At 41.5% G+C, this 24715-nt stretch overlaps 5 protein-coding genes across 8 annotated transcripts in view; 3 read left to right on the forward strand and 2 right to left on the reverse strand.

Moving 5' to 3' along the window:
- Positions 1-6679, forward strand: part of stx1a (syntaxin 1A (brain)) — a 47289-nt gene extending 40610 nt beyond the window's left edge. The window contains exons 7-10 of one of the 3 annotated variants that reach the window (XM_062386717.1): positions 1117-1190; positions 1278-1412; positions 3220-3330; positions 4546-6679. In XM_062386717.1, the coding sequence (XP_062242701.1) occupies positions 1117-1190; positions 1278-1412; positions 3220-3330; positions 4546-4623 (398 nt within the window). In that variant the 3' untranslated portion in view covers positions 4624-6679. Of the gene's footprint in view, positions 1-1116; positions 1191-1277; positions 1413-2191; positions 2324-3219; positions 3331-3506; positions 3618-4545 lie in introns of those variants that run through there. The other 2 variants (XM_062386718.1, XM_062386719.1) reach the window with 2 other exon arrangements.
- A 265-nt stretch (positions 6680-6944) lies between these two features.
- On the reverse strand, positions 6945-11589 carry LOC133952323 (caspase a-like). Its single transcript, XM_062386716.1, has 8 exons — positions 11488-11589; positions 9988-10272; positions 9797-9891; positions 9455-9631; positions 9100-9364; positions 8549-8701; positions 8339-8448; positions 6945-8199 (listed from the first exon to the last, which is right to left on the reverse strand). The coding sequence occupies exons 1-8, from the start codon at positions 11492-11494 to the stop codon at positions 8086-8088; spliced, it is 1206 nt and encodes a 401-aa protein (XP_062242700.1). The 5' UTR covers positions 11495-11589; the 3' UTR covers positions 6945-8085.
- Positions 11590-12035: 446 nt separating this feature from the next.
- Positions 12036-18746, forward strand: LOC133952322 (rab5 GDP/GTP exchange factor-like). Its single transcript, XM_062386715.1, has 9 exons — positions 12036-12186; positions 14312-14507; positions 14638-14810; positions 14927-15105; positions 15396-15477; positions 15602-15734; positions 15886-15977; positions 16053-16309; positions 16816-18746. The coding sequence occupies exons 2-9, from the start codon at positions 14335-14337 to the stop codon at positions 17245-17247; spliced, it is 1521 nt and encodes a 506-aa protein (XP_062242699.1). The 5' UTR covers positions 12036-12186; positions 14312-14334; the 3' UTR covers positions 17248-18746.
- Positions 18747-19495: 749 nt separating this feature from the next.
- Positions 19496-21675, forward strand: LOC133952247 (high affinity immunoglobulin gamma Fc receptor I-like). 2 transcript variants are annotated; one of them, XM_062386618.1, is made up of 6 exons: positions 19496-19541; positions 19631-19654; positions 19848-20138; positions 20282-20548; positions 20842-21105; positions 21210-21675. In XM_062386618.1, exons 1-6 carry the CDS (start codon positions 19517-19519, stop codon positions 21515-21517), a joined length of 1179 nt encoding a protein of 392 aa, XP_062242602.1. In that variant the 5' UTR covers positions 19496-19516; the 3' UTR covers positions 21518-21675. The 2 variants fall into 2 exon arrangements, with proteins under 2 accessions (XP_062242602.1, XP_062242603.1); XM_062386619.1 differs by having other exon boundaries at positions 19499-19541; positions 21184-21319.
- A 17-nt stretch (positions 21676-21692) lies between these two features.
- Positions 21693-24715, reverse strand: otol1b (otolin 1b). The gene is made up of 4 exons (XM_062386621.1): positions 24349-24715; positions 24175-24264; positions 23753-23824; positions 21693-23676 (listed from the first exon to the last, which is right to left on the reverse strand). Exons 1-4 carry the CDS (start codon positions 24713-24715, stop codon positions 22787-22789), a joined length of 1419 nt encoding a protein of 472 aa, XP_062242605.1. The 3' UTR covers positions 21693-22786.

Genomic DNA, 24715 nt, shown 5'->3' on the forward strand with positions numbered 1-24715 from the left:
ACAGTGACCTCATATGAGTGTGGAAGAAACTGTGTATATAGACTGAAACTGCACAGGTTGGTGGAGGCATACAACCGCAGGATGGTAATTCTAGTTCTGATGATACGATAACTTTGGTTCCAGAATTTGACCTGTGGTACTGTTTTTATCTAATTTAAAGATCTGACTATTTTTAAACTAGTTTATTTTCATCTTAGACCGTGTTGTGATATGGGAAATATATCGTGCATTAGTTATTTGTCTGTGGTTGAATTGGTTGCACGATTTTATATTTGCTTTCGCTCTCTCTCATACCTACAAGCATGTTCATATCTTGCATCCATTCGACAAGAAGTTGAATTACTTTTCTTTCCTCTTTTGTTGTTCTTGTCTATGTTTACCTGGATAATGACATTGTCTTATCAACAAATAGACAGTATCTGCTCATAGTTTGTGGGTTTGCAGGTTTAGAGAGGGAACATACTGTATGTACACGACATAGATCTACAGAGGATTTGAAATGTCCAAAGCCTGACTGTGACTCACAATGTCAGTGGGGCAGAACTGGAGCCTGTGAGAAGCCGCTCTGCAGGCGGACTCAGACACAAGGATATTTACGCAGGTGCAAGGGGGAATGATTCTGAAGTAGGACAACTCTGTCGGGGGAAATAAAGATGGACGAGAAGCAAGCACATCAGCAGGAAGAAGCAGTAAGAAGTGCTTCAAGCTGGGTCAGTAGTTTAGATAATAAAGGTAAAGCTTAATAAAAAATTTTTAAATAGGACTTTTCAATGAACAGTTATCACATGGTTGAAAATGGATTAACACATTTCAGGATTGAGGCAAATAACATTGGGGATGAAATCATATCGTATTAAAAAACAATTGAAATACAGCATATACACCAAATAAAAAATGTAAAAATACAGAAAGAGCATTTAGATAATTAACTTGTGTACTCAAATGAATAAGACGGAGGGGTTTCTGAATAACCAGGTGAGGATTCTCTTTTAAACCCATTAGCATTGCATTCCACTGTTTTAATTTCTGGGGAACAGTAGCACACTTTGTAAATCTAATCTACCATGAGCACTTTTCTTGTATAATTTATTCTGGTTTGTGTGTTTGTCTTTTCAGCTGGGAGAAATACAACCAACGAGGAGCTGGAGAGCATGTTGGAGAGTGACAACCCAGCTATCTTCACTTCGGGGGTGAGCAATACAACTAGTGCAAACTGACAGCACACAAATCTATCTATTTATCATATTTGACTATTTCTCTCTGTTACATCGTCTTAGATCATTATGGACAACATCACGCAGCAAGCGATGAACGAGATAGAGACGCGGCACACTGAGATCATCAAGCTGGAGAACAGTATTAGAGAGCTTCACGACATGTTCATGGATATGGCCATGCTGGTGGAAAGTCAGGTGAGGACGCTGATCCTTTCTCACTCAGACAAAATATTTGTCTCAAACTCACTATATCTATAAATTGCAGATCCACCTGCTGTTGGGGAAATTTAGTTAAATATCTAGAATTGCACAGTATAGTGCGTACCTTTGCCAAGGCCCAAAAGTCCGCTTCTGAAACCACATTAGATCCAGATTTTTAGTTGGATCTCCAACAAAATTGCACACTTAAAGGTCCCCTAAACATGTCTGATATTTCCATCAAGACCCATGAATTATTCTTTGAAAAATAAAGGAAAATGTAAAAAGCAGTATAATTTCACACCACATATGTAGATAATTTCTCAAGTGACATAGTCGCCTTTGCTCTTTTCAGTTAAGTGAAGCGCTTCAGGTACATCTGTAGGCCTGTGTGTGTTTACATGTGTATGTATGTGTGAATGTTTGTGCGTGGGGGTGGGGGGGGGCTGAACCCCCACAGAGACTCTGTTTCCATCATCAGAAATACTCAGTCTAAATAATGCAAAAAGAAATCGGAGAGAACACATTAATAAGAGAAAATGCAGAATGATGAGTTTCCATGGATTGAGGCAACATGACAAAGCAATAACAAACTTTTCTTCATGATTTTATTTTGGGAGTGATTATTGTTGAAACGACTAATAATGTGTGTGTATGCTCACAAATTGAGTCTTTTTAATGTAAATATTTCAATGAACTAACCCCTCCTTTATCAATTCATGTAATTCAAGATTATACCTGAGTCTGGTCTGTTTTTTTAATTTTGCCTTTCTCAGCCTTGCTCTCTCTGTCTTCGACGCTCTCTATTGTCTTTCCCTCATTTTGTTCTCATCCACAACACTGTCACCACAACAATGACTCTAAGCTCTAGAGAACAGAGAACAGCGCTCCCCTTCTAATATGGAAAGGTAATTTTCTTGTGATTCCTCTTTTTTCTATTTATGGAATGATTTCATGGAGAGACGCACTGTTTCACAGCAACAGCCATTTGAATAGAAGAGTAGCTGAATAACTATACTGGGTCTTTATTGATTGATTGATTGATTTAATGCTGATTATAGACTGTATATAAAGATGTATAACACCACAGCTCCCCTAAAGTGAATCCAAAGCAACTTTGCCCCCTGGCTGCAGTATAGGTGATAAATCCCACCTCCTCCATGTTAATGGTGGAAACAAGTACCAAACCAAAAAAGTATGTGGTAGATAAATGCTTCTGTTATTTTAGGTTCATTTTCTGAACCAAGTTTGGTATTAATTGGTTGTTTGATGCAATAGAAATGAGGTGAAACGTCCTGATTGACAGCTGACACTGACTAGTGACTGGTCAAGTGCGTGTATCAACGGGACACATTCCCAGAAAGCCACTACACAGATTCTGGCTCTAAATGTGCATTACGACAGCGTTCATATCTGGGATATTTTAGCCTCATTTCTGGATAGTGGGACGAAGTGGATATGCAACATCCATCGTTATTATAGTCTGTGGTTTAAATATGACTTTTGAAAGGCTCAAACAATAAAAAGGAATATATATATGTCATTTCAGAATACATACCTAATAGAGCTGTATAAATCAAATGCATTAATCATTCATAAGATTTCTCTTGTAATGCGTATTCTAAAATGCATCTATGAAATCCAGTGCTTTGTGTGATTGAAGATGGTGTAGAATGTGGGTTCTTGCTGATAAATCCCACACGAATGTGAAGCTAGTATCGTGTTCGCCATTGAAACATTTGCATAAGTGTGTGCGGGCCCCATATGCTCACGCCGCCTCATGACTCCTCTTGTCTGGTTGCAGGGTGAGTTGGTGAACAACATTGAGCACAGCGTGCTCGGCGCTCAGGAGTATGTGGAGCAGGCGAAGGATAGAATCCCAAAATGCAAAAAGTTGAAAAAGACAAGCAGCCGGGTGAGATGCAACATGCACACAGTCTACAAACTGACTCTCATGCTGTCATTTCTTTTTTTTTCCCTCTCTTTTTTTTCCCTCTTTTCCCCTCACCTGTATCCACTCCTTCTCCTGCTTCCACCTCTGGTCCCCTCTTTCTTCCACCTGTCTGCATGTCTTCCACTAACCTCTCTTAGGGGGAAATGATAGACCGCATAGAGTACAATGTGGAGCACTCAGTAGACTATGTGGAGAGGGCAGTATCAGACACTAAGAAGGCGGTAAAATACCAGAGTAAAGCGCGGAGGGTGAGTCACAAATACAACAAAACGATGTATGTTCAAAAACAGCCTGTCAAATTGAAACCTTCAGAGGCATTGCATGTTCTGTATAAAGTGTGCATGCTCACTTGGCATGTATTCTGCATGTAGAAGATGTGTGTCGTGAGTGTATTTGACATAGTCTGCAGCGTTGATGGCCAGCCAGGGGCATGCATACGTCTGGGGTCAATTTTTATTTGTTTTATTTAAAGACACATGAAAATTCAAACAAAAAGAAATACCACACAATAGTCATCCATCCACTAAGTTTTATGGTCCTGTAGTTTTTGCGTCATCCTGTTTGCTAAGAAATCAAGAAAAGCTAATGAAAACGGTAGCAGACAGCACAGAGAACAGTGAGAGTCCTGTAACACCTGAACATCACCTGCAGCTGAGAGGTCGTGAAACGGGTAAGTAACTGAACCGAAGCTGAAATAGACATTTAAAAGTAATACCGATGCAACATGCTAATCAGTGAGCTGAACTTTCGAGGTGCTCATTTGTGGAGTTCTTCTCTGTGGACAGACTGAGGCCAGTTCTTTCCCCCTGTTTTCAGTCTCAATGCTAAGCTAAGCTAACCACCTGCTGGCTCCAGCTCCTCATTCCCCATATTCACAGAGAGTGGTGTGTAATTATCCCATGTAACTCTCCTTCTTCTTACAACCCACCACAGTGGAACAACTGTGCCACCTCTTGGTAAATATCTGTAACAGCACTCAAAGGTGGATGAATTCCATGCACCACATGACCCCAACTCCTTTCAAGGGTCCTGATCTGTATAATTATTTACCCACTTATAATCAAACACTGTGCAGCAGCAACATTTCCTCCTCTCTTTTTATTCTCTCTCCTTTTTCCACTGAATTATGATTTGACTCCAGTCTTCTTGTTTCCCCTCTCATTGTCCCCCATGCAGAAGAAGATCCTGATAGGAGGTTGTGTTGCACTATGTGTGATCATCCTCATTATTGCCCTCACTATTGGACTCACTTAGGACCATAAGAGAACCTCACAGAGCAGAGAGGACCTGACGTGATGCACAGAACAGTACATAGTGTTCAGGTGTTACAGTGGTGTCTGTGATGTGCAGTGAGGAACTGCTGCTACAGTAAGAAATAGGCATTTTTCATGTTGTCATTTTATATATATGCTATTTATTCATTGAAATTAAAGAAAATATATTTAAACGTATTGTACTGTAACGTTTTCTGGATATGAAAGGACTTCCCTTTCATCTGAACATTGGCTTTTTCAGCAATCAACTCTGGAAAATGGGACTACAAAGTTTAAGTTTCCTTTAAAGCCACTTAGTGGATTTCCGTTAATATGCAACAATCACAGTGTAGTACACAGCTTATTTCTAGAGCTACCTGTCTGCGCTACCCCCTGCAACCACTAGATGGCTGTAAATTCAGGATTTCTCTTTTCTACACAGTGTCTTTAAATACAAGTGTGTATGTTTGTTGCATGTGTGAAAATATATATGTAATATATGTTGTTTACTGTATTCTGAACAAAATGCAGGAACTATAAATGTATGGTTTTTGAAGGTAGACGATGCATCCAACCCACACTCCATACGCGAACATCACGAGATCCATTTCTTTACTCCTGTTTTTTTCCAATCTGCATATTGTTCGGAATACTATGAATACTATAAATATGTTAAGTCATATTTCTAACATGTTTTCCTCTGTTCCCCAAATGCTGCCACGGATTATATGTACTTAACACTGATCAGAAGAAAATCATGATTCTTATATGCTGTGTGGTTCTGGGGATTGTCATTGCTTCCATCATCGGGGGAACGTTGGCCTAACCCTCTGTCCCAGTTACACTGAAACACACACAAACACACACACAGATCTAAAACAGAGCAGATCTACAAATTCCGTTTCCTGTTTTCCTGAATGCAATCTACAACACGTTTAGCACAAGGTGCGGTGCCTGCTGTACGATAAACACATTTGAAACAGTGTGCAGGGCCAGAGGTGTTTTCGCATGTTTTGCTATTTTGTAAATGTGCGGTGCTGCAAACTGTTTATCTGAGTGTTTTGTGTTGTCAAAGATATGATGTTTCCAAAAGTGAAGTCTTGAATGGAACAAGTTGCTAAACGCTACATATCGCTATACTAATACATTCCAACTTCCAAATATTCAGTTGTAATGTCTACTCCGTGCTGTACAGGCAAAGTATCAGGCCACTTATCGGCAGTGTTTTCAAAGCCACGTTATCTATAGATCTGTTTCTTTTCCCGTGGTAATATCCGTTATCTTTTCTTTACTCTGACCCGGATGTCCTCTACCACCCTTCGAGAGCCCTGCATGGATTAGTTCACTGTCAAGCTGCGTTTTTGGTATTCTGTTGTGAAAAGGGGAAGAAGACAGTCGTACTGATGTGAGATTTTTTTGTTTAGCTCGTAGAGTCTTCATCACACTGCCAAACTTTTTCAAACTTCCCTTTTGTTCGGGCCTTACCAGTCGCGCAGCCTCTCTGACTGTGGCTGCGGTGTGAGTGACTGCGTGTGTGCATGCATCAAGTGAGCGGTGATGAGCGTGTTTGTTTGTAGCTAAGCGTGCAGAGTGCGAGTCATTGGATGAGAATGTGAGTGCTTGATAATAGTCTCCTGTTGGTTTTGTATAAAGTGTAAACTGATATATATATAAAAAAGCTCTCTAACACTGCCAGTATGTTCAAAGAAGCTGTTAAAATAGAGTCTCGTCTGGTTGGAGGTTGTACGCTTGTTGTATTATGTCTTTCTTTAATATATACAAACCCTGAGATTAGAAAAGAGCACATCCTCCCGTCCAACTACTTCTGTTTATTTGTATGAATGAACTTCAGTCAGTATGAATTCAAAGTAGCCCCGTGAAAGACTCCTCTCAGTTTTCTGGCGACTCATCAGACGTGCACAATGCAACCGTGTTACCATGTTGCCTACTCGACCTGTTGCCTTTGTGTTGTATTGTGACAACATTGTTATGTTTGTTTGATCCAAGTTGTTTTTTTGTTATTTTTTTATTTCAAGTAAAGTTTGTCTGAAAAATCACATTCAGTGCGTTCGTGTTTTTGATTTGGAGGCCTCCACTTACTGAGACGAGTGATCAATCGATGTAATTCTTATTTCCCCATGTATCTACCTGATGTTGTCGATACATATCTACACCAAACAATATAAAAATAGAATAAAATAAAACAAAGATGAAATATCGTAATTCATATTCACTCATCACACACATCCATAAAGACTGCGGTAGACAATTTTAACATTGTTTAAAGGGAATTTGCAAAAATGAACGTGCAAAGAGACGGAATTTGTCTTTTCAATTCTCATATTTATATTAACTTTTCTGGTTTACCCATACATGTAACATCACAGTTTGAACTGTTGTTGATGAATCTTATACAAGTAAAAGTACAAAAGTATGAAAGTTCCCTATACTTGTCCTTAACCTCTTATATAAGCACGTACAACCCTGTTATATTAACCTGTCCAGACCAGGGTGTCCCCCACCTCTTAACCAGTGTCAGCTAAGATCTGCACATAGATTGTATGAGACCCTTAACCCTGGGATAAAAAAGATTCTCTGGCCCACTCAGTAAAAGTGAAGCTATTGTAACTTTATTCACTTTAACTGCAAGAACTTTGTTATAATAATCCTTCATGGGTAAAAATTGAATAATACAAAACTGACAAAGACGTGGGCCGTTGAAGTAAATAGATCCCCTATGTGCCAATAGCACACATTATGAACATGTGTAGTGAGAGCGGGGTAATGTGAGACATTTTTTACATTTGCTCCCCTCAAGGCGAGCTAAACTGATATATCAGTAAAATTTACACATTTCCCATTAACTCAGGATGTTTCCTAGCAATGGGACAAAGGACAAAGGGCAGTGAAAATATGATTGTTTTTAAAAAAAGTGGTCTTGTGCCTCACTTTACCCCGGCTACGGAGTAAAGCGAGACAGACCAGAGAAATCAAGGGGGTAAAGTGATCCACTTACTTTTTCCACTTTAAAACTACCATAACAACACATGTTGTCATAGTTAAAATCCTGAGAGCTAGATTGACAACCACACATTCCAAAACTAATATCGGACTAGTAACAGAATCTTGGGGATTGGTCAATTAGGCACATTTATGATTATTATGATTCATGTGATCTCTTGCAAACTCTAGCTTACCTGCACATTGTTTCTCTGTCCAATTGACAGGGACAGGGATATTGTTTTTCTCAGTTTTTTCTCCTCCTCCATCTCATCTGTGTATATTCTTTCTGCCTCAGCTACTGCACCCCACGCTACTGATTTTACTTTTTGAATCTTTTGAGGCTTGTCTTGTCAATATTTCTATCCCTTCCAGCTTTTCTTAAGGACTTCTTTCCTTGCATGACCTCAGCGGCTACACTCCCAATCCCTGAAGATATAAGACGTTCATAAGAAGAAGTGTCTCAAACCATATTGAGACCAGGATAAAAGTAGAAGCGTTTTGTAAGTGTGCATCTGTCCTTGGTCGCCATCTGCCTTTTGTTTGAAGGGCGGAACTCTTCAAAGCGTTGCATGACCTGTGGAAACAGACAGGGTATAAGATTTTATAATAACAAGACCATCTTTACTGCTTTATTACTGATGTCATTTGCCATTTAAACACATTATGCAAGATTATTTTACACTCAGAACGGATTAAGAAAAGTTTACACCTACTTTCCTGAAGAGTTCCTCGATGTCATCCTCATATGCGGCCTTGTTGAATACGTCGACAGTAAACTGGATTAAGAAAGACCCGAGAACCTGATGTCTATATGCTTTGGTGCCTGCAGTGCAAAACACATAAAAAGAGAAGATACATTTATCGTTTTTCATCTTCACTCTGTCGTGAGAATTAGAATGACATTATTTTAGATTCAAACGGACCAGGCGTGCAGGAGAGAAGAGAGATGAAGTCTTTTTCTCTGTGTTCGATTCTTTGCCAACTATCGTCCTCGATGTCTTCAGGAGAAAACCCGTGCAGTCTGGTTTCATCAGGCACAGCCGCACAGTCGCTCAACAGCACAGAGCCTTCCTCACCTGAAACATTTGGCCCACTTTTAATACAGACTGATACAGAAAACAAGACCTTCATGCATTTGCATTAAATTAAGTTTAGTTACTTTCATCACCTCATCCCTTCATGCATCCCTTCATCCCAGATCCTTACCTTCTCCCTTCATCCTCTTTCCCTCATCCCTACCCTGATTCCTTCATCCCCTCATCCCTACATGCATCCCTTGAATCCCCTCATCCTTACCTCCTCACTCCATCCCTACCCTCATGCTCCTTTGCTCATCCCTACATTCAACTGTTCATACCTCTTGCATGTCTCATTCTAGGTACTGGCTGGGTGTCCTGTAATACGGTAATATGGTTGGGGCCTAGCCCTTACTAGAGAAAGATTGGTGTATCTGTAAAGACTGGATGAGAATTACCTCCTCTGCAGGCCTGGATGATGAGGATTTTAGTTTTGTGCAGCAGAGCCGGACATTTCTCTGGACCCAAGTGTTTATAGATTTTGTCGATGGGGAACTCATCCGGTTTTGAGGTTTTTGAGGTTTCCGTTGGTTTAGCTTTCGGTTTCCAGTCAACACCTAGGATATTTCCCAGTTCCCCGTGAGACATGATAACCACCATCACGCTGTCTGTCTCTTGGAGTTTTGGATGTGTAGAGAATTTGATTACAGCATCATCGATGGCCTGTGAGAAGAAATTAGAAAGAGCTAGGTTTAATTTACTCATCGTAATCCAGGAAAAAATATATGTGTTCCCCTTTTCACTGTGACGCACCTTTGCAGTGAGGTTTGTGTATTTCACCACCTCGTATCCCAGATCTGTGAGAAGTTTCTCTGCGTTCTCCTCGTCTTTCACAGCTCCATGTCTGTCTAATTCCTCAAGTGTGAACTTTATATTGGTAATAAGAAGTGCCACACGATTCCTATAGTTATCTTTGGTCACAGGGTAAATCTGAAAAGAAGAGTTTGAAGGATATTGTATTCTTATATGTAAATTAAACAAAAATATACCATGTCTACAATGAAAACTTTCACAAGATGCATTTTAGAAAAAAAAATTGAGGTAAACTGAGATGCAAACTAACTCAAATTTATATGACTTTAATGGGAGACTGACATCTTTCTTGTTCTGTTTATTCCTCCAGAAATTCTCTGTAGTGGAAATGAGTGTGGTCGACCGGCCCTCCTCCTTAATGCTCCGAGGCTCTGCAGCTGCAAACCACAGAAATACAAGATTACGTAATAAAATTAAGTATTTGAGTCTGAAAATATAATATTGGTTTGGAAAAAGTTAAGTAAAGTTCTCACCAGGTGGACCAGGAGGTAGCGGGCCTAGGCCCAGCTCAGAGTAAAGAAAGGGATCACAGTTTTGAAGGTGAGCGATCATCATCGTGCTTGCTTTATCGCCTTTTTTCTTCACCGTGTCGATGAGGCAGCGCGCCTTGTTCTCTCTGCTTCCCCTGTTCCTCTCCAGTATGGCGTCTTTTTGACAGTCGTTCACAATGCGATCCTTCAGAATGTTGTCTAGGAGCCGATCAAGAGTTTCTATGGACACCTGTTCCACGAACTTCGTTCTCACGTTGTCGAGCTTGTCTAGTGAACGGAATATAAATCATGGTAAAAGTAAAGTAAATTGCAAAACTTATACACATTGATCCTGACCAGCTCACAGAGCAAAGAGAAGCAACCTATGGGCAATTTAAGTGTTTGAGCTCCTTTGGATTCTCTACTTGTAATTTAGATGTCTTTGGAATATGGGAGGAAGCGAGAGAACCAGCAGAAAACACACTAACATGCAGGGAGAACATTGAAAAGAATTACAGAATTATTTTCAAAATATTATATCTTTTCCAACCAATAGAAAGGACAACAGTTGAGTTTTTAACACATTACATCTTCATTACATCTAACAGCTCTTTAATCCTCCATTCTGGACACTTCAGTATTTAACTCCTAATCCTATCGACGCAAAGAGGCTCAAATGTTCAATCAGAAAAGATGTAGAATCACTCTGTGTATTTAGTGATGCTTTGTTCTCACGGTACTAAGGACAACACGCTCAAACTAAAGCAGTCGAATATAACAGTCTATAAATGCTATAAATATAAATACTACAGTCATGAAGTTGGTTAAAAAGAGGGTTGATTCGACTGTACAGTTATTTCAGAGGATGTGTTTTGTGCTGCAGTCGAACTCAGCTTGTGGCCATTTGAATAGATCGGGGACAACAACAAAAAACAACAGGAACACCAGTAAAACAAATCTGAAATTTTTGTAATACTTATTTAAAGTTACTAAAACTGGCTGAAACGTTGTGATTGACAGCAGAGAATGACTAACGATTGGTCAGGTGCATGTATTAGCGCGACCACACTACAGTGCATTGAGTACTTTGACCTTCCTTTATGGTTTCAACCCAAACCCGAAAAAACACTTCACAAGCTTTGAATATAATGTAGACTGAGACGTATATTACAGTCGAGTTTAATCTCATTGAAGAGGCCTGTCGACATTTTCATAATACTTTCACTTTCTCTTTTAACGCCGACATAGACTTAGACACGTTGGTCCCATAGGTTAGTCTTATAGTAAACTGCAGAGAAGCCTGATCGAAACTTTAAGAATAAATTCGAAGCTGTGACAGATGAAGTCATGTTCCCGAAATTCATCCTCCTCTTCGCCCTTATAACAAACAAACACACACGAGCTCTGCGTTTCCTGGCTGATCGCCTCCATATTGTACATACAGTAGATTTTGCGATGTGCCACGGTGGCGCGTAAAGTTGCATTCAGATGATAAACTCATACCGGCCATTGCACAGATGTCGTGTCACAAAGTTCTTGCTGCAGTCTGCAAACTAGACGAGAGAGTCTCAGGTCCATTCACCACAGCTCGCGTATCTTCGTTTTTTGGGGGGGGGGGGGGGGGGTACATCTGGATACATGAGCTACTTGTATTGGAAGAACCTTAAAGGGATAGTTCGCACACTCCTCACCGAGGTGCCGATGGAGGGATGGGTGAATTGAGTGAGTCCACAAAACTTGTAATTTAGAAATGTAGAGCGATCCACACACAAATACATACAAGTTCACACACAAATACATACAAGTTCACACACAAATACATACGAATCCACGAACAAATGCAGAAATATCTATGTGAAAGTTTGATTTATTTGTGAACTTTTTTCTAAACATGTATACACGTTGATATATGCATGCATGCAAACACGCATGTGTGAATCCTTCCGCGTGCATTTGTGAATAGTGACACTTCCTTCCTCACTGCGGCAACATGAGACACTGCCCAGGAGGCGACACTGGGTGGCGCCAAACCACTAAGCACTCACTTCTGACACACAAACATACAACCACCAAAGAAAAAGAAACGCTGACAAAATGGCTGGAGGACGAAGCTAGCTGCTGGGCTAATGTAAACATCCACCGACAGGAGCCAGGAGCCGGAGCGACGACAACGCTGCTCGTTACCGCTGCGAATGTAGAAGTGTAAGTCGACACTAAATCCTCGGCCCACAGCACCTCCTTTAAACCGGAGTGAATCCAGTCAGCGAGGAGCTAGCTTAGCGCTGTCATTCTCTGAGGTAAACAGAGTCAGCTAGCTGAAGAGGAGCTTGTTGACTTTGCGTCTAGAGTCGCAGCCACAACAATTCAACTGTTTATTTTACCATAACTGACAAAGGGGTCGTGCTGCCGAAGACATGGTGCTGTTTATAATGTATGTTCGGTCGTAAAAATGAACGTTAGTACTCTCTGTCAGTGGAGAACATCAGAGGCAGCTACTTGCTACCAGCTAGCCAGTGCTAAACCGCAGACCATAGGTAGTAAGACGTTCCTGTTGTTGTGACTGGATTGAATGTTTTATCCCCAGGAATGAGCTCCAGCCAGAGCCGGTGCTGGGCTGTAGTTTCCGGGTCAGATGTGTTTATTGTGGGAGAAGTACTTGTCTTGTTCTGGACGTATGAAGGTGACAGTTCCTGTCTCTGCGCTGCTGGTGGTACTCACAGCTGTGGTTTGTGGTGTGGATACAGACACTGCAGCAACTCGATAGTGAAACCGGATTACAACTAAACTTGGAAGGATGGAGGATTAACGTTACTAAAAACGTCAAAATGCAATCTCTGTTTTGATATTATAGCTTACCTATAACCATACTGCTGCAGATCACCATAAGCTGAACTGATCATCTGCTCCTAGGAGAGTAGTAATAGTTTGTAGTTTGGGTCGTTTTAGTACAACTCCTCATTGACAGGCCCTAGATACGTATGATAGATAAATATGACTAAAACCGTCAGCAACAATCAAGCACTCTACTCACAGTTCACAAGCAAGTATGAATATAAAAATTAATGATAAAAAATCGGATGATAGTCTATATTGCATTACATTTGTATAGTATAAGCTTTGCCTCTTATATAGCCCAGTATTTTTATGTAATAGTGATTTATAGGCTGCCACCCCAAAATTATCACAGGTTTTCTCCTGGCCACCCCACTGAAAATGTTCAGGCTCCACCACTGCTAACAAGACGGGCTGCCCTCAGAGCTGACACTTTCCCTCTGGCAACAGCACGTTCATTAATCTGCTGCCTTTAGCACTTATGGACTTCCTGTACTCGTAGCCCTCGAGGACGAGAGGAGAGAACCTACCTCTCAGTCGGTTAATTTGTCCGGTTGCTATAATGGACCCCCGTGTGCTTTCCTTTGGGGGCAGAGCGTTTTCCTCTTCGTGAAGAAAACTATATGTTGGTGTTTGGTGCGTTTCCACAGACAACTCAACAACAGATGATGCTGTCAAAAGACGATTTTGATTAACGAAACACTTAATATAATGGATTACAGGGGCTTTCCTACACTATGCTTTTTGGTTGGCAGCAAACCACGAGCATGTCAGCAAGAACGTGTTATTATTCTAAGTCCTCATCTCCAATGGCGGAGATTAGTCTAGTGCCGGAGTTTGGCTTCTCAAGCTCGAGAGCTGAGGTAATAAATGTCAAATTATGCACCCTTTGGAGTCTGTGGCCAAATGCTGGAGTCATCTGAGGCAGCCATATTTATACCGTGCTGCGCTGATACCGGAACAGCCTTGTGTTAAAACCACATCTGATCGGCTGAGAGTTGAGCTAACAGAGGAATTTTAGGGTAACACTAATTAAGGAACCGTTTGGAACCATCTTCCAGATAGAGGTATGACCTATGTACAGACATCTTTTGAACTCTGGATGACAATATAAAGTCATTTGTAACAAATTAGTTGCATTTCTTTTGAGTTTAAAAAAGTTTGAAATTAAAAATGAAATTGAAAAAATATTCTAAATCAAAGATGATAAATGATTTAGTGATTAACTGTAATAAAAAATGGATTAAAAATGATTGAATTACCGAATAATAAATGACAATAACACGTACTTGTAATGAAAATAGTGGGATATAATCCTATTCTTCCAACACCCTCTCTTGCAACTAGTGACATTCTTATTGTCAAAATGAAAAAAATTGCATTATCCTCAACATATTATAGTTCTTAGTTCTTAAAAGTGAAGTACAAGTACCTCATTACAGGACTAACTCACTGCTTTGGTTTTGATAGCTATCTTGTCTTCTGACCCCTCCAGCCATCCTCCTATTTACTGCAAAGATGACGAGCCAGCGGCGCAGGATCCACCTGGACCAATCAGACCTGCTCTGCAAGAAGGGATGTGGTTTTTACGGCAACAACGCTTGGCAGGGCCTGTGCTCAACGTGCTGGCGAGAGGAAAACCAGCAAGAAAAGCAAAAGCAGATAAAAGAAGACTGGGCACTTGCTGAGAAGTCAGTCTGTCTCTCTGGTGTCACTTGTACAGTTTGCTCCAAAATGCCAAATATAGTGTCCTTTGATTTCTCTCCTCCTCATTTTGTTGGTTTGCTTAAGTGTCACATCTGTATTGTATTTTCCCTACAGGCTTCAGAGAGAGGAAGAGAAGGCATATGCGAGCAAACAACCAAAGGCAGAGTCGCAGCCTGCCATCACACCATTCAGCAAGTTTGAAGAAAGAAAAACGAAGGAAAAGTCCAGCAAAGTTAACACAGTCACAAAGTTTTTTATTCCTTCAACCAAATCATCAGCAAAAAAGGGTATGTATATTAGCATACCACAGCTGTTTATTAAGAGACTATTAGACACAATACGTAGTCCAATGGAAAAACTGAAAATGTTTGACGCATCGAATGAATCTAATACCTTCCCCTAGATGCTGCTCCTTTCGACTCACAGTCCAGCCCCAGTCCGAGCACCTCCTCAAGCCGACGCTCCTCTCTGGACAGTGACCTCTCAATGCGAGAGCTCATTGATTTTCTCAAGCCCATGAAGTCTGGCAGGGAGATCTTCAAACAGTGCCGGGCCTTCACTGAGAGCATGGTCTATAAGCGGGTGAGGTTAACTGGATTACTAATTATTCTGCATGTTTGTCGTAACCATTGAGTTCCTATTTGTGAATAATTGTGTAAGTCCAGATACGGTGTAAACAAATTACCTTTGGCAGAAGCTTGAGGTTAAAAGTCAGAAAGCACTGATGTTTTAGAGTTTTAATATATAATGGCAGAGTTCTGCTGGTTAGAAATCAACTATTTTATCAATTTGAATAGTCTGCTCATGTTCTGTCAACATGTTTTTAAGGTTAGGGCTAAAATGTTTGTTTCCATTCTTTTTATTTTTTACAGAACATGGGTGCTGATGAGCTGTCAGAGTGTGTGCAAGACTTCTACCAGAACCTCTCCGATCGCCTCCAGACTCAGTTCAAAGGTAAAACGGCTTATGGCTGATTCTTTTTGTTAAACACTCAAGAATATTCAGCTTGAAACAGTGAATATCACCAACACATTATGTCTTTGACCTGTTGAATTAAGTTATTTTCTTCTGCTCATAGGCTCGTCAGACCAGGTACAGAGTGTTATGGATGAAGTAGAGAAGTACGTGATGACTCGTCTCTACAAGGAAGTGTTCTGTCCTGAAACCACAGATGATGAGAAAAAGGATCTGGCCATTCAGAAGAGAATCAGGTCAGCGAATAAAAGTTGTATTAACACTTGAATTTTTCTGTGATATTACTTGTATATTTTTCTGTATTGCTTCACAGCAAAAGGTTGAAAATAAAATAACTGAGCCGAGAGTTCATCTATTTGAATATGATCTTTGTTTTTCGGGTCTCAGGGACTTGCACTGGGTCACCATTGAGATGCTGTGCTCTCCGGTGGATGAGGAGATCCCTGTGGTTTCTGACAATGTAGTCAAAGCCATCACAGGTAAGTGTTGTTGGATTTGTTTTTTCGAGAAGCCCATTTGCAGACATCAATATCTTGACAATTCTCCTTTTGTAGATTTGATCGAAATTGACTCGAAGCGCGTGCCCAACGACAAACTGCGCTGCATGACCAGCTGCAGCAAGCACATCTTCAACGCCATCAAAGCCAGCACGAACGAGGCTGCGTCTGCGGACGACTTCCTCCCGACGCTCATCTACATCGTGCTAAAAGCAAACCCTCCACGACTGCAGTCCAACATCCAGTACATCAACCGCTTCTGCAACCCCAGGAAGCTCATGTCCGGAGAGGATGGTTACTACTACACTAATCTGGTGAGGGGGTGCTTGCTTGCGTTTGTGTCTTTTTGGTGTGTGTGTCCGAGTCGCCATATTCCTATATTTTCAAAGAAGGTCCGGTGCTGTATTGTCTGGTGTTATATAAGCAGGGAATTCGAACATCTTCTGGAATCAACACTAAATTGAATCAACGCCCTTAGAAAACAATTCACACGACAAATCGACTATTTATTACGGGACTGTTATATTAGACAGAAATGCTTTCAGTTTTCTTGAAGACACTTGAAGCCTTTTGGGCTTTATTTGACATTGTTTTCTTTATTAAAGAGAGATTACAGGAAATTAGGGTAGAAAGAAATGAGCCACTCATAGCAACGTCCTCAGCCAGGACATCTTTTTTGTGTTGTTGTGAAGCTCCGTCTTCTGATTAGTCAACGGTTTTCATATTTTTGTGAGTTTTAATTTGTAAAGTTCACCACTCTAACAAAATGAAGTCACAGGCTGATTTATTTTCAATGACCCAACTCATCCCCTCTCCCCAGTGCTGTGCGGTGGCCTTCATTGAGAAGCTGGACGGTCAATCTCTGAACCTGAGCTCTGAGCAGTTTGATCTCTACATGTCGGGCCAGGCGTCCCCCCACTGGCCAAATACCAACGGAGCTTCCTCCTCCTCGCCCCCACCAGGCAGCGCAGCTCTCAGTCAGGTCCATAAACGACTAGACCTGCTAACAGGGCTCGGGGAAAGGCAGGAGCGCGTCATGGAAAAGGCTCGCCAACTGAAGAGCGACCTGATCGACTGGACAGATGACGTGGAGCAGAAGGTGCAGTGCGCTCTGGAGAACTTCTCACCAGAGACGGAAACGCTCTGCGCAGCCCCAGCGAGCGGCTCTGCAGCACAGTCAGCAATTGACTCTGATAACATTGAGAACGAGCTCCTGCCTCCGCCATTGCAGCCGCAAGTGGTTGACATGTAGATCTCTGCTCTAAAAAAGCTTTACTCCACCCCCCACCCCCCACTCCACCCCACTCCTCACTATTCAATGTTTGTGCGCATCAACCTTTTCCACTCCAGCCACCTTCATTCCATCCATCCATTTTCCTCTTTCATAGGAGATCTGCACGGAGCATATGCACCCCCCCCCCTACATTTGTGTAAATGGGATAAATGGTTTGGATGTGAGTTTGAAACTGGTCTCTGTGATTATACACAACTTCCCAAATAAGGGTTTGTATGTCATTGATGTTGTGATGTTTCCTTGTGTAAAACTGATTCTTCATGCCCTTACACTCCACACCTACTATTATAACAGTGAAATTGTGTTTTTGGTAAAGGAAATGGAGAAATCGAAATGATTCATAGCATAAATCCCCCTCACTAAAAAAACCCCTTCAGCTCACGCTCATGCTTTATGATTCACCGTTTCCCTGAACTGTTGGGAAATCAGTTTTTAGAAAAAGCATGGATATTTTCCATTAATGATGACAAATCTGAAATTCCTTCTGCTGTGTGTGTGTTTGTGTGTGTGTGTGGGTGGTTGTGCGCCTGTGTGGATGCGTGCGGATATTGTCCTGTTTTCATGCCAGACCTCTCCTTCCAGACATAAGCTGGATGTACAGTGATTTTATTTTTCTATAGACTGGCAGGTATCAACTCTTCTGGATGCAATAGGAGACACAAATCCTGTAATATTTACAGTAGTGTTATTGTTAAAGAAACTACTTGTTACGTGATGTTACATGACTCCCAATGGTTGAATTGTAAAAAGCTCCATCTCTTATTAATCCTCTCAAGCGTCTCCCATTAACAATACTTCAAGTAATCAGCTTTTAGATGAGATATCCAAATCGGAAATACTTTTTATACATCCCTGGGGAAGTTGGGTTACGTTTATTGAAGTTTAGTGTTTGGTTAATAAGAAGTGCTGTCCCCCCCCCCAAGCCCAAAACGTACAAATCAGCCCAAACTGTTCTTGATAGTGCAGAAATATCAACCAGTTCAGTTTATTTTAAAGCACTTAAGAAAGACATGAAAGGAAGTAATTGCTATATGCATTTGAAAGTATAATTGTTGAAAACAGTGTTATACGCTGTTTCCAAATGTTTTTCAGTTGTGTGACCGTCCTGAGAAGATTATGAAAGGCACATATTTTTCCTTTTTTTGACTAGGTTTTGCTTTTATTGCTACATATGAATCTTTTTAGTTCTTCTGCAACAGAATGTTAAGTGTGGAGTCATTTTCTGTTTTTAATTAGAACAACTAAAGCGTTTAATGCAAACAACAACTTGAATATTGCACTGTAAGCAGAAGCCATTTTCTCAGTCAGAAACATCTTTGTAACCTTATAGGTTTATGATTGTACCATGGGAGGAAGTAACTAAATACTGTCTTTTATTTAAACATAACTTATTGGGGCAGTATTAGTCTTATTTTAATCTATGGGTTTGTGATGATAAATAAAAATGTTAAATGCAAGTGGGCTCATGTGCAGTTCTTTCACAAGAAGATTTCGCAAGTGAAGAAATTCTGGAATAATCCTTTTTGTCTAATGTGTGTTTATGGTTTTATGTTTTGTAAAGAGGCAAAAGACTCATTTTGTTTGCGATATATTCAGAAATTTCAGATTTGTAGAGTCCAGAATAAAAGCCTAAATCCAATGAGACTAATAAATTCTAGAGGGGAAATTCAAATACATTGTTCAGAAAAATGAAGGCAAGAATTAAATCACATGTCAGATCTTGACGAACAAAGTATTCAGGTGGAAAATCTTTACTGATGTACGTTGTATAATTTATCGAGAACAAAATGATGTGACGATGGAAACCAAAATCCTCGACCCACTGACGGCTGGATTCAATATTACACTGAAATTAAAGTAAAAATATTGAAATCACAGGTTGATCTAACTTGTTTGAATTTCATCACAGCAACTCATAATGGGACTGTACTTTGTGGCATTGGATGCACCGCTACACAACGTCCCTTAGGTGTCACAGACTGTCACATTAAAACTATTGTATCATAAATGTTTGAGGTAGATAAGATGGAGGTCCTTTGTTAAATAATGCTGCTCTGTGTTTATTTTCCTGTTCCTTGTTATTAAGAAATGTGATCACAGTTTTCAGTGAAAAGAAAAAGGAGATGTCCTGTGTGAAAAGAAGAAAAACAAACTTTCACTTCCCTCCACATTATAAACATAAGTAGTCCCCCCCCCCCAGGTCTTGGTTTCTTACATTGCACTCAGAATGGACGCGGTCATTTCCTTCCTCTGTGAGTTTTCTTCACTTTCACAAACTCCACAATCAGTCGGATAATATTGTTCTCTGCTAATTTGATCGTTGATTATTTCTCTTTTTCAGTTATTTTGACTCTCGCGCCTGTGGGTATGTACCAAATATTCGTATGATTCTTGCCTCATAAAAACATGCTCCCATTTGTAAGCATATTATACTAGAATCAGTATATCCGCTGCTTCTGCTGGACTCATGACATAAATAGCATTTAAAGTAATTCGGTTTAGTAAAAACAATAATCAAAACAGATTATATAGATTATTCTGTGTGTTTTCATCTACAGCTCCTCTTGAGAGCTCATTCAGAGCTGTCGTGGAGAGGGTGTTGGGGGACACGAGGATCTTCACTGGGGAGGAGGTCCGGCTGAGGTGCAGCGTTCCTGACCCCCACGGGTCCAGATGGGATCACGAGTGGTTTAAAGGATCTGAGAAGCTCGTACAGACTGGCGAGCCCCTGGTTCTGTGGAAGATGCGTGTTAAAGATAGTGGGAAATATTATTGCCGGGGAGTGAGGGACACAGCGGTGGGAAACATATACACCCTCCAGAGTCTGCCTGTGGAGATCAATGTGGATGGTAAGATCTTATTTATCAGTTTTATTTAAAATCTCACATCCTCTGCATTTGTTTTTTTGAAAATGAGATCATCATGCTCGCTTTGCTGTTGCAACACTATTCAACATAGCGTGGTAACTTTCTCATGTGTGATCTTCCTTCAGGAGGGTGGGCCATTCTGCAAGTCCCATCCCAACCAGGCCTCATTGGACAAACCCTAACGTTAACGTGCCGCGTCCGAGGCAATGCCCCAATTCATGAGAGGATTCTGTACAGGGACGGGGTTGAAATCATGAAACAAAGTGGCCCACATTTTCACCTGAACAACCTGACCCTGGGAGACCAAGGGATGTATTCTTGTCGGGCCTCCTGGAACCAAGACAGACGTACACGCTCTGTCCTTTCAGTTGATGCTTCAGTGCAGGTCTTAGGTGAGTTTACATACAAGTTTGCTTGTTGTTGCAGATCACAAGTGGAAAGTCAATTTTGGAAATGTTCTTATTCACTTTCTGGCCAAGACTTAGTTGAAAGATCAACATCGCCCTTATATTTAGCTGTAAACTAAATTATATGACTGTTCTTTGATGAAATACATGAATGTTGGTTTTGATATCAGCTCTCCAGCGTCACTCCATTTATTTTCACCCTGATCCAAGGAATATAGTTCTCATTATTTTAATGTATTTAATGTTGTTTATTTTCTCTCATGTTGCTCATGTCGCAGAGGTTCTGACGCAGCCCATTTTGGAGATTGTTGAACATAATTTTCAGATGCTCAGACTCATCTGCCACCTACATTACAACGCCCACAGTCCTGCCCCTCCAATAATTTACTACTTCTACAAGAATGAACAGCGACTGGGAACAGCAACCTCTGAGAACAGGGATCTGGTCAAACGGAGTCCAGGCCACTACAGCTGCAAGGCCAAGGTGCCTCAGTTGGGCATCTCCAGGAGGAGTGAGCCCACAAGCTTTGGACAAGTGGCAGGTACTTTAATATAAACGCAGCATGCTATGTCTCATTGTGTTCAATATCTAATCTTCGTTATGATTTGGAAAACTTCAGTGGCCAACTTGTCTCTAACCAAATAGGGCGACCGGCGACGCCTTCGTTTGTTCAACCCAGAAATCCAAAGCCTTTTGCTCCCCCGGTCTCATCCCCGGACCCCCTGCCTCTGACAGATGAGCCAGCAGCAACCCAGGCGTCTCTTTACCAGTCCACTCCAGCTCCAGGCTGTCTGCCCTCTCCAGCCCAGTCTGTCAACCAAACTGTTCCACCAATCAGGATCCAGCCTGTCACGTCATCACACATTGACATTGAAGCATCTGGGGACATGCTAGAGGAGTCTGACCACATGTCTCCAGCCAATGTTACACATTCACAAGTTTTGCATAAGTGAATGATCCTAAATCAGAGTAATACGGTGTCACTCGGGTAACTCCCGGGACATTACGTCCTGGAACATTGCAGTGCTTTGCCAAATAAGAAAATCCTCATGTTCATACTTGTGTTGATACAAAAAAGGCTTGGAGCAAATAAATCATTCCCTAAATGGTGTATATGTGTTACTGGATTTTATTTGCACTGAAACACTCTCTTTATACAGCCTCATTGTACAACAATACTGCTTACATAGTACATGTATTGGTAAAATAACATGACAGTGGATATCATATAGTTCTCAAATGCAAGAGTTAAGTCCCCTTTCGCTTGATTTGAAATAGTAAGGCAGCTCATGGTGATATTTTCCCTATACTCAGCACATACATAATATATTTCTATGTCCTAATACGCAGTTAGATACCTGATTAGAAAGAAAAGAGTGTGAGAATTCCATAGTAAAGACAAAGACTGAGACTTCATGTGACAGAAGTTTGTTAGTGATAGGACAATGCACAGTGCAGTTATGCCAACATCGTGTCTTTTGCCCATCGTGTCCATGATCCTTCGCTGCACGAGCTTTGAGGAAATGTCACAATTCTGACCACGATCCAATGACTTGACGGAGCACTTTTGAGCTGTATAATGTAAAGCACCCAAGAGCAGTTCTTCAAAGTATAAAACATGTCACTTCCTGTAGCCAGCAGGTGGCGCTGTGGTTTTAAGCCATGATTTCTGTGTAGATGTCATAAGGCCGGGACTCTTGTCTTACATGTCTAGTTTGGACTCGATTGGACCAAATATGTCAGAGATACAGAACCTTGGGTTTTGATGGAGTGTAATCAAACTTTGACGCCACTTGATCTGGTTAAAACCCTGGGACAAGTTCATCAAAGTAGAAATGTGAAAAATTTGAAAAATGTGAAAATTGCCACTAAATGCAAAATGGCGGGCTTCATGTTACGTTTTTCATAATGCCCCTTGAGACTTTATTGTTTGTGTGGCCATGATTCACCTTGGCTACGATCTTTGTGTAGGTCATTTTAATCAAAAACATTGTTTTCTCATATTTATATATCCATTTGGGTCAAACAAGAGGTTACTGATACACTGATAATGCAATATTTCAAATGATCTTGATAATACCAGTTCTCTAGTGTACCGTACAGCATCTGAGGAGTTCATACGTAGTGAGTGTGAAAGTGTAGCACCACCAGCATTTGGTTCTTCTTCATATATGATCATGTCTTAACATTGTAGTGGAAGATATTGTCAGCATCACTAAGTATCAGGGCGTGTCTGGGTAAAGTAGAAACCCAGAGAAGATGCTGTCGTCCTCACTGCTTGCATACACCCCATTCCAGTCTCTGAATGTCTCCATCCACACCTGATCGCCCAACGCCAGCCGCAGCACCACCAGAGTGGAAGCCTGGTCAATGTCCTGGCCGTACAGAGAGTCCCTTGTCCTTACCCGCCGGGTCCCGTTCACTACGAGGGTGGCTCGCAGTGGCTGATTGCGTACAGTGATTTGGAAGGAGAAGACATAAGCCCCAGGTATGACACATGTGAAGGTGCTGGAAGAGACATTAAAGTGATTCTCTTCATTGTAGAAGATTTTGTCAAAGCGGATCGGGAAGCCCGAGGATGGGAAGGACTTTTTTGGAGAGATGCCCACACTGAAGGCTGAGCGTTTCTGAGGAACACCCGATCCTTTACCTCCTTTCAATCCACGGAAGCCTCGGTCACCTCTCATCCCAGGGTAACCTCTGTCCCCCTTTGGGCCAGGCATCCCTCTTATGCCCTGTGGTGCTTGAGGCCCTCTCATCCCTGGTTCTCCTGGAGGTCCAGGAGGTCCCTGATCCCCTCGGACACCTACAGGCCCTGATGATCCGTGTTTGCCATTAATTCCTGGAATGCCCATCACTCCTGGGATGCCGGATTGCCCGGGATCACCTCGCTCTCCTTTTTGTCCTTTCTCTACAAAAGTGCCACACTCCCCCCTATCTCCCTTTTCTCCCTTAGGACCTAGCTCGACAGCCATTCCTGGAGGTCCCTCTTTTCCCGGTTCTCCCTTATCGCCAGCATTCCCATTCTGGCCAGGTTCCCCTTTCCCTCCACTATTACCTTTGACACCTTGCAGCCCTATTTCCCCTTTCTCACCGTTTGAGCCGACATCTCCTGCAAGATAAGGGAAACTGTCAGAGCTCTGGTAACATTACACAATAATAAAACTATCGCTTGAACACATGTGTACCTTTCTGTGCTGGTTTTCCTGGGATACCTGGTGGGCCAGCAGTCCCACTGTTTCCTCTTTCACCTTTATCCCCTAAGAAATTGACATGAGTTAATTAACAAAATGACACATAAACACAATATGACAATATTATAATCTGAAGCTACATGTGAAGAAGAACTAAATATTGAATGGTCCAATGACACTATATACAAGGCTCACACGAACTGGAAAAATTGCAATGATGAGTTTTTCTTTTCTTTTTTTTTTTTTCTATTTGTAAAAACTCTAGGCTGAAAAACAATGTTTCACTTCCTTCTGTGGATGTAGGTTTCGAGTCTGTTTCCAACCACACCCAGCATCAATGTTGGATGTGGTCAGAAGTCTTACAAATTTCACTTCAGTTCTTCTCACTTCTTTTTATTTAACCATATTATATTTACCCCTGCTTCCTTTAAATCCTGCAGGACCGTTCACACCCGGTGGTCCCTGTAAACCAGTTGCTCCTGCAGGGCCTTGTTCACCAGGTGGTCCTACATGAGCAATCAAAAGAGAAGTTTAACATTTTGGAAGCAAAATTCAATGTTCTATCTTGCATTTATCTGTGAGTGTTTTACCTGTCAGGCCTCTGTCACCCTTTGGCCCCCTGGGGCCTCGCTCCGGAGGACAGCACTCGCAGAAGTTGAAGTAACACTCATTGTAATCCAGAGTGTAGTTCTCAGGGCCACCACCAGAGGGCTCAGGGGTCTCACTGTGGTACGGAGAAAGCAAGGGGAGGGGCGCCACAGGATTTGCACTGGACACCGTCTTGAGTGTCTTGGGTATGCTGGTGGTCACAAGGCCATGCAATGTGATCTGAGGGACAGGCTTCTTGGTGTACTGATACTTTGGCTTCTGAGTGGTCTTCGCCTCAGCGCAGGACGCCACAGTGAGTGCAACCACAACGACAGCCACAAGGGTCCACTGACACAAGATAGTCCTCAT

The sequence above is a fragment of the Platichthys flesus genome, chromosome 4, assembly GCF_949316205.1.
Source record: "Platichthys flesus chromosome 4, fPlaFle2.1, whole genome shotgun sequence".
NCBI classification, from domain to species: domain Eukaryota; kingdom Metazoa; phylum Chordata; class Actinopteri; order Pleuronectiformes; family Pleuronectidae; genus Platichthys; species Platichthys flesus.

Bases quoted from the DNA above. Each gene is read 5' to 3' on its own strand.
- LOC133952322 (XM_062386715.1), top strand. From the start codon at position 14,335: ATGACGAGCCAGCGGCGCAGGATCCACCTGGACCAATCAGACCTGCTC. The intron at 14,508-14,637 runs GTCAGTCTGTCT...TTTTCCCTACAG, and splicing joins GACTGGGCACTTGCTGAGAA to GCTTCAGAGAGAGGAAGAGA. The intron at 14,811-14,926 runs GTATGTATATTA...ACCTTCCCCTAG, and splicing joins CAAATCATCAGCAAAAAAGG to ATGCTGCTCCTTTCGACTCA.
- LOC133952323 (XM_062386716.1), bottom strand. The intron at 9,892-9,987 runs GTGAGAACTTTA...TGTGGTTTGCAG, and splicing joins GCTACCTCCTGGTCCACCTG to CTGCAGAGCCTCGGAGCATT. The intron at 9,365-9,454 runs GTGCGTCACAGT...TTCTTCTCACAG, and splicing joins ACACAAACCTCACTGCAAAG to GCCATCGATGATGCTGTAAT.
- otol1b (XM_062386621.1), bottom strand. From the start codon at position 24,715: ATGAGGACTATCTTGTGTCAGTGGACCCTTGTGGCTGTCGTTGTGGTT. The intron at 24,265-24,348 runs GTAAAACACTCA...TTGCTCATGTAG, and splicing joins GGGTGACAGAGGCCTGACAG to GACCACCTGGTGAACAAGGC. The intron at 23,677-23,752 runs GTACACATGTGT...CTTATCTTGCAG, and splicing joins AGGAAAACCAGCACAGAAAG to GAGATGTCGGCTCAAACGGT.
- LOC133952247 (XM_062386618.1), top strand. From the start codon at position 19,517: ATGGACGCGGTCATTTCCTTCCTCT. The intron at 20,139-20,281 runs GTAAGATCTTAT...ATCTTCCTTCAG, and splicing joins TGTGGAGATCAATGTGGATG to GAGGGTGGGCCATTCTGCAA. The intron at 21,106-21,209 runs GTACTTTAATAT...CTAACCAAATAG, and splicing joins AAGCTTTGGACAAGTGGCAG to GGCGACCGGCGACGCCTTCG.